General features: G+C 28.5%; 1 protein-coding gene and 1 long non-coding RNA gene across 28 annotated transcripts in view; one reads left to right on the plus strand and one right to left on the minus strand.

The window, feature by feature from the left end:
- Window positions 1–559: 559 nt before the first annotated feature.
- LOC111683232 (myosin-G heavy chain) overlaps window positions 560–14557 on the minus strand; it is a 122860-nt gene continuing 108862 nt past the window's right edge. For 25 of the 27 annotated variants that reach the window (XM_046951432.1, XM_046951429.1, XM_046951427.1 and 22 more), the window contains 2 exons: window positions 6103–6216; window positions 560–2148 (listed from right to left, as the gene is read on the minus strand). In XM_046951432.1, the coding sequence (XP_046807388.1) occupies window positions 2002–2148; window positions 6103–6216 (261 nt within the window). In that variant the 3' untranslated portion in view covers window positions 560–2001. Of the gene's footprint in view, window positions 2149–6102; window positions 6217–6986; window positions 6990–14557 lie in introns of all 27 variants that reach the window. The other 2 variants (XM_046951447.1, XM_046951446.1) reach the window with 1 other exon arrangement.
- Window positions 1864–2212, plus strand: LOC111683233. Its single transcript, XR_002762693.2, has 2 exons — window positions 1864–1907; window positions 2021–2212. It is a non-coding gene; the product is annotated as an uncharacterized LOC111683233 (long non-coding RNA).

The raw sequence follows: 14557 nt of genomic DNA on the forward strand, positions 1-14557 counted from the left end.
TTAAAATTAATGCTTAGAATGTATATAATTTAATTAATATTTTAATAATTTATGTTTTTTTTCTTTTAATTTATTTTAGTTGTATTTGATGAAAAGTTTTCTAGGATGGTGCATTTATGTTTTTTTTCAATTATTTTGAGCTTAAATGAAGTCGTTTTAATTACTATTTATGTTTTTTTTAATGTTTTTAGCACATTTTAGAGTAAATTCATATAAATGCATTTTTTTATTTTAATTCAAATGAAAATGGCCATTTTAATAAGATTCTTGATAAGAAACTAATATTTTTAATAAATATATGTTCCTATAAATAAATTTTATTTGAAAAAGCATTATTCGACATGGTTACTACAACTAGACGATGTTCACCGTCACAATATATGGTCATCATAAACATATAATTATTATATTTATAACATTTTAACAATATTTCAGTTGCTGTAAACATATTTTTATTCATGGCAAGTATACAATTAATTATTAATTAATTAATGATTCAATAAATCATAATTATATTTACAGCAACAAAATAATTTTAACAATAAGAGTAATTATGTTATTTAGAACATTTTAAACTTGAAAATAATCATTTTATGTTTTGTTGTATTATATGTTATGTTGTTAAAAATAACCATTATATATTTTGTTGTTATATGCCTGCTGATCCACAGCCAATTAATATAACAATAAAACAACTTTTTTCATACACATCCCAGCTAGCATTTGGAAGATTGTTGGATGATTAATCAGTGAACTCCTTTTGATGACCAAGAAGTGATCAATTATTAACGTGCTTTAAAAATAATTCGAAGGTGATCCTGATATATGATATATTAGAATATATATCAATCAAAATTGATCATCGTGCTGTTTGAAATATGATAGTTTCAAAAAACACCAAAAAAGATTTAAAAATTATTCGAAACTTATTAGAAATGGAGCTCATAAAAGGCTCTTTAAGAAGAGTTGCTTGGTAAGGTACCATTTTCTTCTGACGAATGTATCAGTTTTGATCAGAAAAGGAGCGCATATATGATCATTTTAATCGTGCAGAAGAGTCATAAAAAATCGTATGTGATAAAAATTTTCAAATGTGTGTTGTTTTACTCGATAATAAAATGAGTTGAAATAATTCTCATTTGGTTTAAAATGTTAAGACCACAATCATCATTTTTACCATAATATGTTGTTCATAGAATATGGTTACTGCAACCATGATTGTTCTCTGTGTGCAGCAGAAAGTTTATGACGAAAATATGAAGCAAATTTAGTTGTTACAATCAAATTTTCATTACTGCAAATAATTAGTTGACATAACAAATTTCTTTGTGAATTAACGCGATTTTGTATAAGTATTACATGGAGAATTTTTTTTATTTTTTTCGCCACATTTGGCATTTCTTCAAAATTTATTTGATATACATGAAACTATTTAATTAGCAAAATATAATTATAGGTTTTCTAAAAGCTTTTAAAATAATATAATAAATATTTAAATATTTTTTTTGGTTTTTGCTCGAACATTTTTAAATTATTCCTGAGCTGTTCACCCTAACTTGAGCTTCGTTTTTCAGTTTTTCTTTTATTTAGAAATTTTGCTAATTTTTAATAAAATTAAATAAAAATGCATTTATATGAATTTCTTGCTCATGTTGTTTTAAAAATATTTCTTTCGATTTGTTAAGAATTCGGTTTTTGTGGGTCATTGGATTGAATTTCAATTAAGTTTTCATTTGGAATTTTGCATATGTAGGTATTAATTAATTGTACGTAATATTTTTCATATTATTATAAATATCTTGAGTTTTTTTGTTATATATTTAAATTGTTATTTCGCAGATTGATAGTTAGTTTGTTTTTAATTGTCGTTTTGGTTTTTGTTTTTAGTTTATTTGCAGTGAGTTACGGTAAAATAAACAGCTTTAAGTGTTGATTTTGTTGTTTGTAATTTTTATTACTTTTTTGGTTTAATAATTTGTTGTTTTGCTTTCTTTTATAATTTTATGAAAATCCTTTATAGTGTACAAAGAAAAATATTAAGAAAATGGCGTATGCTGTTGGAAACGTAATTCTAGCAATTACATCTATTGTTTTTGCGATACGTATTGGATGTGGAGGTTCCTTCTTGCGTACTTGAACAAAGCAAGTCTGAAAATAAATGAAAAAAAAATTGTTAAATATAAAATATTTTGTTTATTAAAATAAAAGTTAACAAATATATTAACAATTAATATACATATATCATTATTTAAATTTTTCAAGTTTGATTACACTGTGTAATAGCAAAAACCAAGTGTGGTTTTTAGTTAAAGTCGAATAGATTACCGTACCAGAATTTGTAATATACCCTGAAAATCGGGAGTTATGTCCAAAAAACGGATTTTAATTGTTTTCGGATTTGTATCTCAATTTTCTTTAATCTGCTAAACAGATAAGATCTTACACTTTATAAAACCATAAGTGAGTTTTTATGAACTGTTTCGACAGGTAAATTTGACTAGTTTTTTTCTTTTAGTAAAACCGTGGGAAGATGTCAAAAGAACTTCCAAAGAAGTTAAAAATAAGTAGAATGGGAGTACTGAAAAAGACCTAAAGAAGTGATGATTATAACATAGGCTTGTAATAAGAGGGATGTTCTTTTTATTAGATTCCAAATTCATTCATGTTTTTTTTTTGTAGTTATTAGTAAGATAAATTAAATAATATAACTAATTTGACTAAAATAATATTAACATAAAATAATAAATTACACGCATTCATCAATCAACTCCAAAATAAAATGGGTTTAATTAAAAAAAATTTTGTACAAAAAATGCTTTAAATTTAAACAAAATTGGATTTTTTCGCTTCTTTGGAAGTTTATAAATATCACTTCCCCAGAAGGTAAAAAATCACTTAATGCTACTTTTGAAGTGGTGATAAATGTTATTCTTTTGGAAGTACTTCGATTTATTCAAAAACATTTATAGAATAAATTTTGTATGAAAAATTGATTTATAATCCTCTGAAAAACCTTATGAATAAAAACCATAGTCTATTAAGTCTGTTATAGCTATATTGATACATGTTGTAAAATGGTCACATAAATATCGGAAACGCTATAGAAGTCAAAGTCCATAGACCAAAGAACAACCACAGGATGAGTAGATTAGACGACTCATTTATACTTTGCTTAAGTACTCGTGCTATCTAATCCCTGATGATTGCTTAGCTTTCGTCTCGCAAAAATATAATTTCTGCTATTGAAATAAGAGAAAAAAATGGAAGGTATAAGAAGAATTGAACAAACATTGATCACTTGTTGTTTAACAATTAGATATTGTTTATAGTATAAAACTGTCATTCTGCTTCCCTTATTTTCCCTTATTCCATCCTTTTCTTTTTCCCATTTTCCAAATACCCAACTTGTAAGTTTAAGCTGGCTGGTGGTAGTGTCGAGAACTTGAATATCTAACAGTGTTTAATGAAGACTAATCGCTAACAGCTAACCTCCGATTACGGAGTTCAGATCGATTGTAATTCCTAGCATAGTCTACTTCTGTACAATAAGAAACGAAATTTGCTGGGTAAATCCAAGTTGGTGAACGGCAAAAAAACTGGCTATCTATCCTTTGTTGATAGTAGGTTTAAATTCAATGAGAATACCTCAGCCGTCTTGACAAGCACATCAGTAGCTACACAGGCCTGGAACGACAACAAACCCCCTACTATCACTGGTGCTTGCACTAATTCGATGTTTTTGCAACCACTGCTCATTCGCATAGACCACTCAGGGAAAACTTTCGAACAAAGCCTTGTCGTCTTGTGTCTAGTTAATTATCTTTGAACTAATCCGGAATGTGTCAAGGACCTCCTAGCTGAGCCGTAGTGTTCCAACAAAGATGCAGCGGACCAAGCGGAATTTTTCTTCTGCATCAAACCAACGTCTGGACGTTTGTTTTCTACATCCGAACTGAAACACGGATTGTTCAGAATATATAAATGTGTAGGTTAGGTTAGGTTAGGTTGATAGGAGGATGTATACTACATCAAATCCGAAGAAATACACCTAGGCCACTATCGGGCCTGTTGTGCGCTCCTTATCATGAAAAAAAAAAAAAACGGAACTGACTGAATTATTTTTCAGTGTTCAGGAACTCAGTTTCCTGAACGTAATTCCTAAGAATCTTCCAATCAGTGTTAGTTAGGAATGTTATTTCCGGAATAACATCACTTCCAAAATACTTGGATCTAACTTCGACGAATGCCTGACAGTGGCAAAGAAAGTGCTCCAGAGTTTCACTGTCCTCTCCACATGCTCTACATTCGTCTGAATCCGCACGCCCAATTTTGTATAGATGTGCACGTAATCCTATGTGTCCACTCAGAATACGTACCATCATACTAACCTCATACTTGCTCATTTTGAGGAGATTTCTCGTCTTGCTCTCATCAGGGTCACCCCATAGAATCTTCGTGGTTCTACCCACTGTTTCATTATTCCAAGAGGCCTTATGGGTTTCTCTCACCCATACTTTTAGATCAGTTTTAGTTGCGTCGAATGGTTTTGCGTTTGTCAGGTTAACTGCCTCGAGCTCCCTTCCTTTTAAAGCTACTACATTCGCCCTTTCGTTACCGACTACTCCCGAGTGGGCTGGTACCCATATAATGTGAACCTTACCTCTGGAAGAGTATTCAGTTAAAGTTTCCTTACAATCCATTACTGTCTTAGATTTGGTTCTATCACCTGATATCGCCCTAATTGCCTTCTGGCTGTCGGTAAATATATTAAGCGCTGTGGGCGCCATGTTTATTCTAATCCAATTTACGCATTCCGTTATTGCTCGTACTTCTGCCTGGAAGCTTGTGTTATGATTTGGTAAGCGGTGGTATATTTCCGTTTCTGGGTCTTCAATATAGAACCCCAGCCCCACTTTGTCCTCCAATTTAGAGCCATCCGTGTAACAACGGACTCCTACTGGTACTTGCTCCAATGTTCCGCTTGACCAAGACATTCTATCTGGGATCAGCGTTTCAAAGTTTCCGACATATTCTGTGTCTGGTATACGATCTGGCATGTCCGATGATTGTGTATAACCTTCCAATGTGTCCAGTATACATTGATGACGTGTCCTATAACCGCTTTTGGCCAGTTCGCCTAAAGTATAGAGCCGTTCGGCTGTAAGCGCCGCCTCATATCTTAAATATGTTTCAATGGGTGGAATATCTAGCAACGTTTCCAGAGCCTTGGTTGAAGTAGTACACATGGCACCACTTATACCCAAGCAGCATGTACGCTGAACTCCCTGTAGAAGTTTGATATTGCACTTTTTGTCAATATAAATGTGTAAAATTTTTATGTATTTCTTTTGCCGTGAAAAAAATAACATCTTATCAATTAAAATTAAGATACAAATTTTTAAGACCCAATACAATTAAAAATCATTTTTTTGGATGATAACTTTAAAGTTTTTAAACATTTGTATAATGTTTAGAACTACTCTACTAAACCTACAAACTGTAGTAAGTCGTCTTGACAAGTAAGAGCGTGGAGCGTGTTATTATTTGTTGGTTTATCTGCATTGTTGTTGAAATCAATTATCTGAAGAGATCCAAATCATGAATAATACAACAAGAACAATACGTGAAGGTGTATGTTGTTATTGCTTTCTTATCGCCAATTTGTGTATGATGAAAAATTAAAATTAAATTATTTTTATAATAAGATATTAAAAACTGAACTTACTTTTGTTTATTAAACTTTTTTATAATAAAATAATTATTAACATTATTAATCATGCTATGGTGAAGTGTATAAAAATTCCTCATAGCCAAATATCATAGTAATACATGTTAGTTTTTTTTTAATATGTTTTAAGAATATATAAAAACAAACATTTGACGAAGTTATGTTTTTTCTGACTTAGGACACAAATCCCCTTCATATACATACAAATGTTCGAAAAGTTCAAAGGGAAATAACTAAAATGTCTGATTGATTTGCATTATTCAAGGTATAACGAAAGTTGTACATGGGTAATTAATAAAAATACTTTCAAAAAGTAATCTTATAATTTTTCTTAACATTTCAATTCTTATATTAAATTACTTCAATCTACTTACCTCTGTTGCGCAACCATTATTGGCTGAATGTGTACAAGGACTGCCACTACTTCCGCCACATGTTGTACAAGCAACAATTTCATTGGGTCCACCGGCATCACGTTTCTTTTCACCCTGATAGACGGCAGTAAATTTAAAGAACTTTAATTATAATTTCACATTTGCGAATTTCAAATATTTGTACAAATTATCACGTACAAATACATATATGTATGTATGTGAATATAAATTTATTAAATTATTGTTTAAAATATTTATAAATTTTAGGTAAATTTAACAAAATATTTTACAATAAAAAAAATTACAAAGTTGCAAGTAGTACATACAGTTTTGTATGCCGTTAAATGTACAATTGCACACAAAGAAATAAAATGTTTAATATAATATTAATAAGTTAATATACAAAAAATAAAGTAAAAATTACAAATAGAAGAACAAATAAAATTCGCATTTGGGGAATACAATACATGGTTAATACACATTTATGTTTATAAATATAAATACATTTAATACATACACATGTATAGGTATGTAAATATGTAATTGCAAAATTTAAATTTGTTAATTTTATTATAGTTTTGGTTAAGTTTTTATTTTTTTCATTTGTATTTAAATACACAATAATATATTTTTACGAGATTAAATAGCAGAATAAACAACAAAATTTTAGCAAAAAAAGCAATAAAAAGTAGAAAGACAAAAAAAAAAAAAAAATAAATAAACAAAATACATATATTTTCATATCTTTGCTTGTTCTTTTTTTCTTTCTTAATACAAAATATTATCTATCAAACTAAAAAATACAAGTATTAAAAATTGAAACAAAAAATCTTTTTTAAAGCTTTTAAGCAAATACATTTTTAAGAATTTATCTTTATACTTACGGGCTGAATTAGTTGTTAAATGTCAATTCAGAGAAGCATTAAAATATTAGAAAAGGGGAGAACAGAACACACAAACATATTATAAAAACTTAGATGTATTTAATAATATTTATATATGAGAAAATTTATTAGAAATAAAACAACATGTATTTAATTACACGGTAAATATGATTATGACTAAAACGTACACTGAGAAATAATAATTATTATTAAAATAAGAAATATATGTATTTTTTGAAAAATCACGATTAAATGTCTCCTGTTCCCTTTATATTTAGATCAGTCTATTACGATGATGTGATATTTCTATGGTCTAAATTATTAAAAATATTGATGTTGATCTCTATGTAGAATCTCTATAATATAATCTGGTGGACTTTTTTGTCATTCGGGTCCTTTTTAAGCCTATGAAATTTTGCATCAATATTGGTACTATTGGATGGTAGTTTCAACACAATTTTTCAACAAGATCGGTGTAGAACTCTGTGCCTTCTTATCTATTTATGAAAAAGATCGGTTATAAAAGTTGGGTCACTTGACATCAAGTTCTACTTTTACAGATTTTTGGGGAATAAAAAGAATTATGTTTAAGGGAACCAACTTAAGAGATCAAATATAAATACGAAAAAACATTGGCTAAGATTATAGTGATAGACACTCGAATGTTTGATGTACGTTGAAATTAGTTTCTATTTAAAATAGTTGATAAGATAACGAATCTTTGCTAACAATACAGAAGTTCAAAATTCAAGGAAAATATACATATTAATAATAATTTTCTCAGTGTAAGTTTTCATAATTTTTTATATAATGTTTATATATATATTTTATATTTTTATCATTTTGTATAAATATGCAGTATGTTTGTATGTTTCAAAATTATAACAATTTTGAGTTTGGCATGAGAATTTTGCTAAAGTACTGTTATACAAGGCTTATGGAATGTACATGATTTATTTAAATGAATGTTTCAGTTGTAATCACATGAATATATAAGTATGGATTGTATGTATGTGTGTATTTATGTATGTATGTAAGACGTACATATTTATGTTATGATTAGACGCTTATACAAAATACAAATTACCATAAAGTCGATGTCGGATGTATGTTTTTGCGACAAGTAGTATGACTAAAAACTTTTAAAAAGTAATTATAATTATCTTTACTAAATATTTAAGTATCTATTATATTTTTGTATATATGAGCTTTTTACGCAATAATTATGAATTTGTATTTATGGGATTCTTAACTTTTTAAAATTTAATTTTTGCAAGATTTTTTTTGAAATAGGTCGAAGGACTATAAGAAAATTGTACAGAAAATTGAAAGTCTTTAGAAAAGTCCATAATCTCGTCTGTAGAAAAGTCTTTAGTCTTAATAGTCTATAGTTCATTAACAAATTTTACAATACCATTAATGACCTCTCCAAATGCTATGAATTTCGATAAATTTTCATAAAAGTTTAATACGTAAAAGCAAAATTGAGTTGTTATTACGACATGTCAATGCCGAAATTTATTTATTTATTTTGCGTTTTAAGAAAAAAATAAACTATAAGAAATTTTGCTCATACATACAACCACTAGAAGGCAAAAAGTAAATTTAGGAAACTATGAATATGATTTCATAAACTTTATGGTAATAAAGTATTTCATTTTATCAAAACGATGTTAAATTGCAGAAGAAAATGAAAAAAATATATATTAAATTAAAAGAATATAAAAATGAAGAAATTTGAACAAAATTTGAAGTAAATAAATAGTTTTGAACTAATGTAAATATAATGACAGGAATTTTTAACAGTTACAGATGATTTGTGGTGGCAACAGTATTGAGTTGGTGAAGGGCCAATAGAATTGTGCTGGAATTTATAAAAGAAACATTTTAAAATATAGTATATATAACGTGTGTGTTTTTAGCAAAGCATTTTATATATTAGTTGTTTCTGTTTAATTTGCAAAAAGAAAATAACAACTAGCAAAATTAAAAGTTTTGTAGAATTCTATTAGAAATGTGATATTTTTCTATATGTCTGTAATTTTTATAAAAAGTTACATACATAGTCTATAGTCTAGTCTATAGTCTAGTCTATAGTTTAGTCTATAGTCTAGTCTATAGTCTAGTCTATAGTCTAGTCTATAGTCTAGTCTATAGTCTAGTCTATAGTCTAGTCTATAGTCTAGTCTATAGTCTAGTCAATAGTCTAGTCTATAGTCTAGTCTATAGTCTAGTCTATAGTCTAGTCTATAGTCTAGTCTATAGTCTAGTCTATAGTCTAGTCTATAGTCTAGTCTATAGTCTAGTCTATAGTCTAGTCTATAGTCTAGTCTATAGTCTAGTCTATAGTCTAGTCTATAGTCTAGTCTATAGTCTAGTCTATAGTCTAGTCTATAGTCTAGTCTATAGTCTAGTCTATAGTCTAGTCTATAGTCTAGTCTATAGTCTAGTCTATAGTCTAGTCTATAGTCTAGTCTATAGTCTAGTCTATAGTCTAGTCTATAGTCTAGTCTATAGTCTAGTCTATAGTCTAGTCTATAGTCTAGTCTATAGTCTAGTCTATAGTCTAGTCTATAGTCTAGTCTATAGTCTAGTCTATAGTCTAGTCTATAGTCTAGTCTATAGTCTAGTCTATAGTCTAGTCTAGTCTATAGTCTAGTCTATAGTCTAGTCTATAGTCTAGTCTATAGTCTAGTCTATAGTCTAGTCTATAGTCTAGTCTATAGTCTAGTCTATAGTCTAGTCTATAGTCTAGTCTATAGTCTAGTCTATAGTCTAGTCTATAGTCTAGTCTATAGTCTAGTCTATAGTCTAGTCTATAGTCTAGTCTATAGTCTAGTCTATAGTCTAGTCTATAGTCTAGTCTATAGTCTAGTCTATAGTCTAGTCTATAGTCTAGTCTATAGTCTAGTCTATAGTCTAGTCTATAGTCTAGTCTATAGTCTAGTCTATAGTCTAGTCTATAGTCTAGTCTATAGTCTAGTCTATAGTCTAGTCTATAGTCTAGTCTATAGTCTAGTCTATAGTCTAGTCTATAGTCTAGTCTATAGTCTAGTCTATAGTCTAGTCTATAGTCTAGTCTATAGTCTAGTCTATAGTCTAGTCTATAGTCTAGTCTATAGTCTAGTCTATAGTCTAGTCTATAGTCTAGTCTATAGTCTAGTCTATAGTCTAGTCTATAGTCTAGTCTATAGTCTAGTCTATAGTCTAGTCTATAGTCTAGTCTATAGTCTAGTCTATAGTCTAGTCTATAGTCTAGTCTATAGTCTAGTCTATAGTCTAGTCTATAGCCTAGTCTATAGTCTAGTCTATAGTCTAGTCTAGTCTATAGTCTAGTCTATAGTCTAGTCTATAGTCTAGTCTATAGTCTAGTCTATAGTCTAGTCTATAGTCTAGTCTATAGTCTAGTCTATAGTCTAGTCTATAGTCTAGTCTATAGTCTAGTCTATAGTCTAGTCTATAGTCTAGTCTATAGTCTAGTCTATAGTCTAGTCTATAGTCTAGTCTATAGTCTAGTCTATAGTCTAGTCTATAGTCTAGTCTATAGTCTAGTCTATAGTCTAGTCTATAGTCTAGTCCATAGTCTAGTCTATAGTCTAGTCTATAGTCTAGTCTATAGTCTAGTCTATAGTCTAGTCTATAGTCTAGTCTATAGTCTAGTCTATAGTCTAGTCTATAGTCTAGTCTATAGTCTAGTCTATAGTCTAGTCTATAGTCTAGTCTATAGTCTAGTCTATAGTCTAGTCTATAGTCTAGTCTATAGTCTAGTCTACAGTCAAGTCTATAGTCTACTATGTATTCTAGCCTGTAGTCTAGTCTATAGTCTATTCTATAGTCTAGTCTATAGTCTAGTCTATAGTCTAGTCTATAGTCTAGTCTATAGTCTAGTCTATAGTCTAGTCTATAGTCTAGTCTAGTCTATAGTCTAGTCAATAGTCTAGTCTATAGTCTAGTCTATAGTCTAGTCTATAGTCTGGTCTATAGTCTAGTCTATAGTCTAGTCTATAGTCTAGTCTATAGTCTAGTCTATGGTCTAGTCTATAGTATAATCTATAGACTAGACTATAGACTAGACTATAGACTAGACTATAGACTAGACTATACACTAGACTATAGACTATACTATAGTGTAGTTTATAGTCTAGTCTATAATCTAGTTTACTGTCTAGTCTATAGTCTAGTCTATATGCAAGTCAATATTCTAATATATACTCAACAATTGAATGGCCTGCAGTCTTTACTATGGGACAGTTTAAAATATTTACTATGATCTGGACATCGACAGAGAGCAAATAAAGTTCTCATACTGACTTTTATCGTTTTTTATACATGTCTAAGCATACATGCGTGTGAAATTAAGAGTACAAGAAAGGTCCTAACAATGCTCATTGCCGATCAGGGTTCTAGACTATTATAACTAATACGGTTACCTCTCACTTGGTTAAACCAATCACCGCGAACTACAGGGATAAAAGGCACCCTAAATAATGCGTATGCACGTGTTAGAAAAGTATGTATGTGTGTTTATGTTAACTTGCAAATGTTGCCTTGAATTTACTCTTGCAACATTAACGAAGCAATAAAGAGAAGAAAAGCTAAATCAACGACAAGAATAACTTACATAAAGCACATAATTAAATGATAACAGCAACGACAATACAAAAAAGATGGCGATGACAACAACAACAAAACCTAAACATTTATTAAATGTTTATAATTAGCAAGGCAAGAAAAGTGTAATTATATAATGTGTTTCATACATCATGTATATAGTATACATTTACAAATTCAGACACATATGACATACATATGTATTATTTAAAAATACGTTGTGCTAAATATAAAAATAAAAAGACAAAAACATAGACATAAACCCAAACACTAACACCAACATTAACATTCAAACACATAAAAATCAATGTAATGTAAATAAATTGTGTATGTTTATATGCATATGTATACGTATGTATATTGTACATGTTATATACAAATACAAATGTATCCATATACATATGTATGTATACATGTATGTGTATATTGTAATATCGATTTTCTAAAATAAATAACAAAAATATCAAATAATTTTTTTGTCCAAACAGAAACAGAAATACAAATTAATGTTTGTCATTTTTTTGTTTATTTATTTGTTTTTGTAACATTTATCTGTTGATTTATTTGTCTACTCACTGATTTTCATTTTAAACATACAATTTTGTGCTGCTGCATACAGACTTTATATAGTAATTGTTGGTTCCGTTTCCGTTCTTGTTAATCATGTTGTTTAATGTTTTGATTTCAATCGTAGTATAGTTTTAGGCAAAATATTTATTATCAGATTTATATGTAAATGTTTAGATGTAGAAAACTATATTTACTAAATAGTTTATACTAATTTATTAAGTTTGTATTTGGCAAGTAAATATTTTAAATACTAATTACTATCACTAACATATTTTATGTAATTGGCAATAAACTTATCAAATAAATTGTAATCCTTGATTATTTATTTGGAATTATGTACTTGAGATAATTTTTTGATTTTTATTAACTAACTCCTAATACATAAAGTAAAAATTTAATTTTATGAATCTAATAGTTATGACTTCTTTAATATAATAATAATGACAATGAGGCCAGTTAAAATGTACATATGTGTGTAAGTAGATAAAATAGTTAAAAATATATATCGTTTTCCTTTTAAAAGCGTCGACTTAAGATTTATAAATCCAATGAGTATATTATAGTTGTCACCTGTATATGTTTATGACTATAATGACCGAGAGTCTAGGAGTGTTCATATAAATTGGTGTATAAATTATACGTAAAGACTATTTTTTTATTATATTATATTAACTTTCATTCTGAGGAAGAAAATCTGTAGTAAATTTACTTGTAAAGTAAATGCTGTGACTATTAAAGTTCTGGTTATTTGTAATTCATTTTAACAAAATGTACACAAATTTCTGTAGGTAACTTTATTATCATTTATGTTATTCTAAAGGACTTAGCTTCATCTTTCTAAATCCGCTGAGAAGCTTAAAATCAGTTGAGATTTAACTAAGTTACTGATTTATAAGTACTTAGAGGTATAAAACAACGGGTTTTTGTCCGTATTTCAAGATTTTGTAGGTGTTTGGCAAATTTAAATTTAGTCTCTGTAGCAAAGTTGTTATAAAGAATAAAGATTGGGAACAATTTTATTTTACTTTGAGGTACGTATACTTAATATTTGTGGTATTTATAAATTATTAACACGTATACGTATCGTTTATAAAAGCGATGGAATTTCACAATGTAATACTTTCAATTTAAAACAAGTAGAATGTATATAAAATTATTTATGTAGAATTAAAAAGTGTTATTAGTGTTTATAAGTGAATTTTTACCTTCAAGTCATTTTCTGTAAGGGAGTTTGCATTGGGGCTAGGGGCAAATGAGGCTCGATCATCACAAAAATCAGTAGTGTCATTTAAAATTCTATAAAGCGCAGTTTAGCCGACTTTTGTTGACATAATAAATATTTTAACTTAATTATAAGCCCAAAGCGAAATAATGAACTGATTTTAACGATTTTCAATAGGCTTTGTTCTTGTGCCAAATTTCATCCAATTATTTTGCAAATTGCGACTTGTACCTTGCGCACAAGGTTTACATGCACGGACACAGCTTAATCGACTCAGATAACGATTCTAAGCCGATTGGTATACTTTAAGGACTTTATAGGACGAATATTTTTGTATGTTACAAATATCAGCAGAAACCCAATTTACTCCCCCCCCACTGAAGCTGTGTATAGTATTATGAAAAACCATATCTTTCAGATTTTTTTAGATTTGGATCCGAAAATATTTGTGATCTTTAGAAATAAATACGAAAAATAATATCGTGGAAGTTGAGAAATATAAAAAAGGAAAAATATGACGGAATTATAAAAATTTTGACTTAATATTGCTCCGCATAACGTTAAAACCTGATATTTTATATTAGTCTAAAAAACTTATTTGAAAAACTCAACCGTTTCAATTGCCCTTGCCCCTTCATTTAAAAAAAGTTTATTCATAAAACATAAACGATAATCAAGAAATACACACAGAAGTTATGCTCTTGTTGAGCATAACTTCTGTGTGTATTTCACTTTTTCAGATGAAAGAATTGTAGATTATTGCAAGGCTGACTTATTACGATCATTTCTAACAATAAAAAATATGGTCGATATGCTAAGATGGCACTTTTTAAATATAATGTCCCGATATATAACTATAATTTATTAAAGCAAAATAGGTTATATAAAATACTTATTTATTTTTTGTTATTATAAGTTTAATATTTCTTTAAGCCTAATACTTACTTATAAGATATTTACCCACTTCAATGTTTTTGGCCTATTTTTCAAAACAAACTTTTATTGGTTAAAGTTTAATAACATAACGAATTCATCAAAAAACTGAGTACAAAAATATTGTTGCAATCCATCATGGAAATAATAATTTGCATTTTTCCCATCGCAAATATTATTTCAGCTATAGTGTTAGTAAAAGTTTTAAACAGCATATTAAAAAAAACTCCCATTG

Source organism: Lucilia cuprina, chromosome 5 (genome assembly GCF_022045245.1).
Source record: "Lucilia cuprina isolate Lc7/37 chromosome 5, ASM2204524v1, whole genome shotgun sequence".
Taxonomy (NCBI): domain Eukaryota; kingdom Metazoa; phylum Arthropoda; class Insecta; order Diptera; family Calliphoridae; genus Lucilia; species Lucilia cuprina.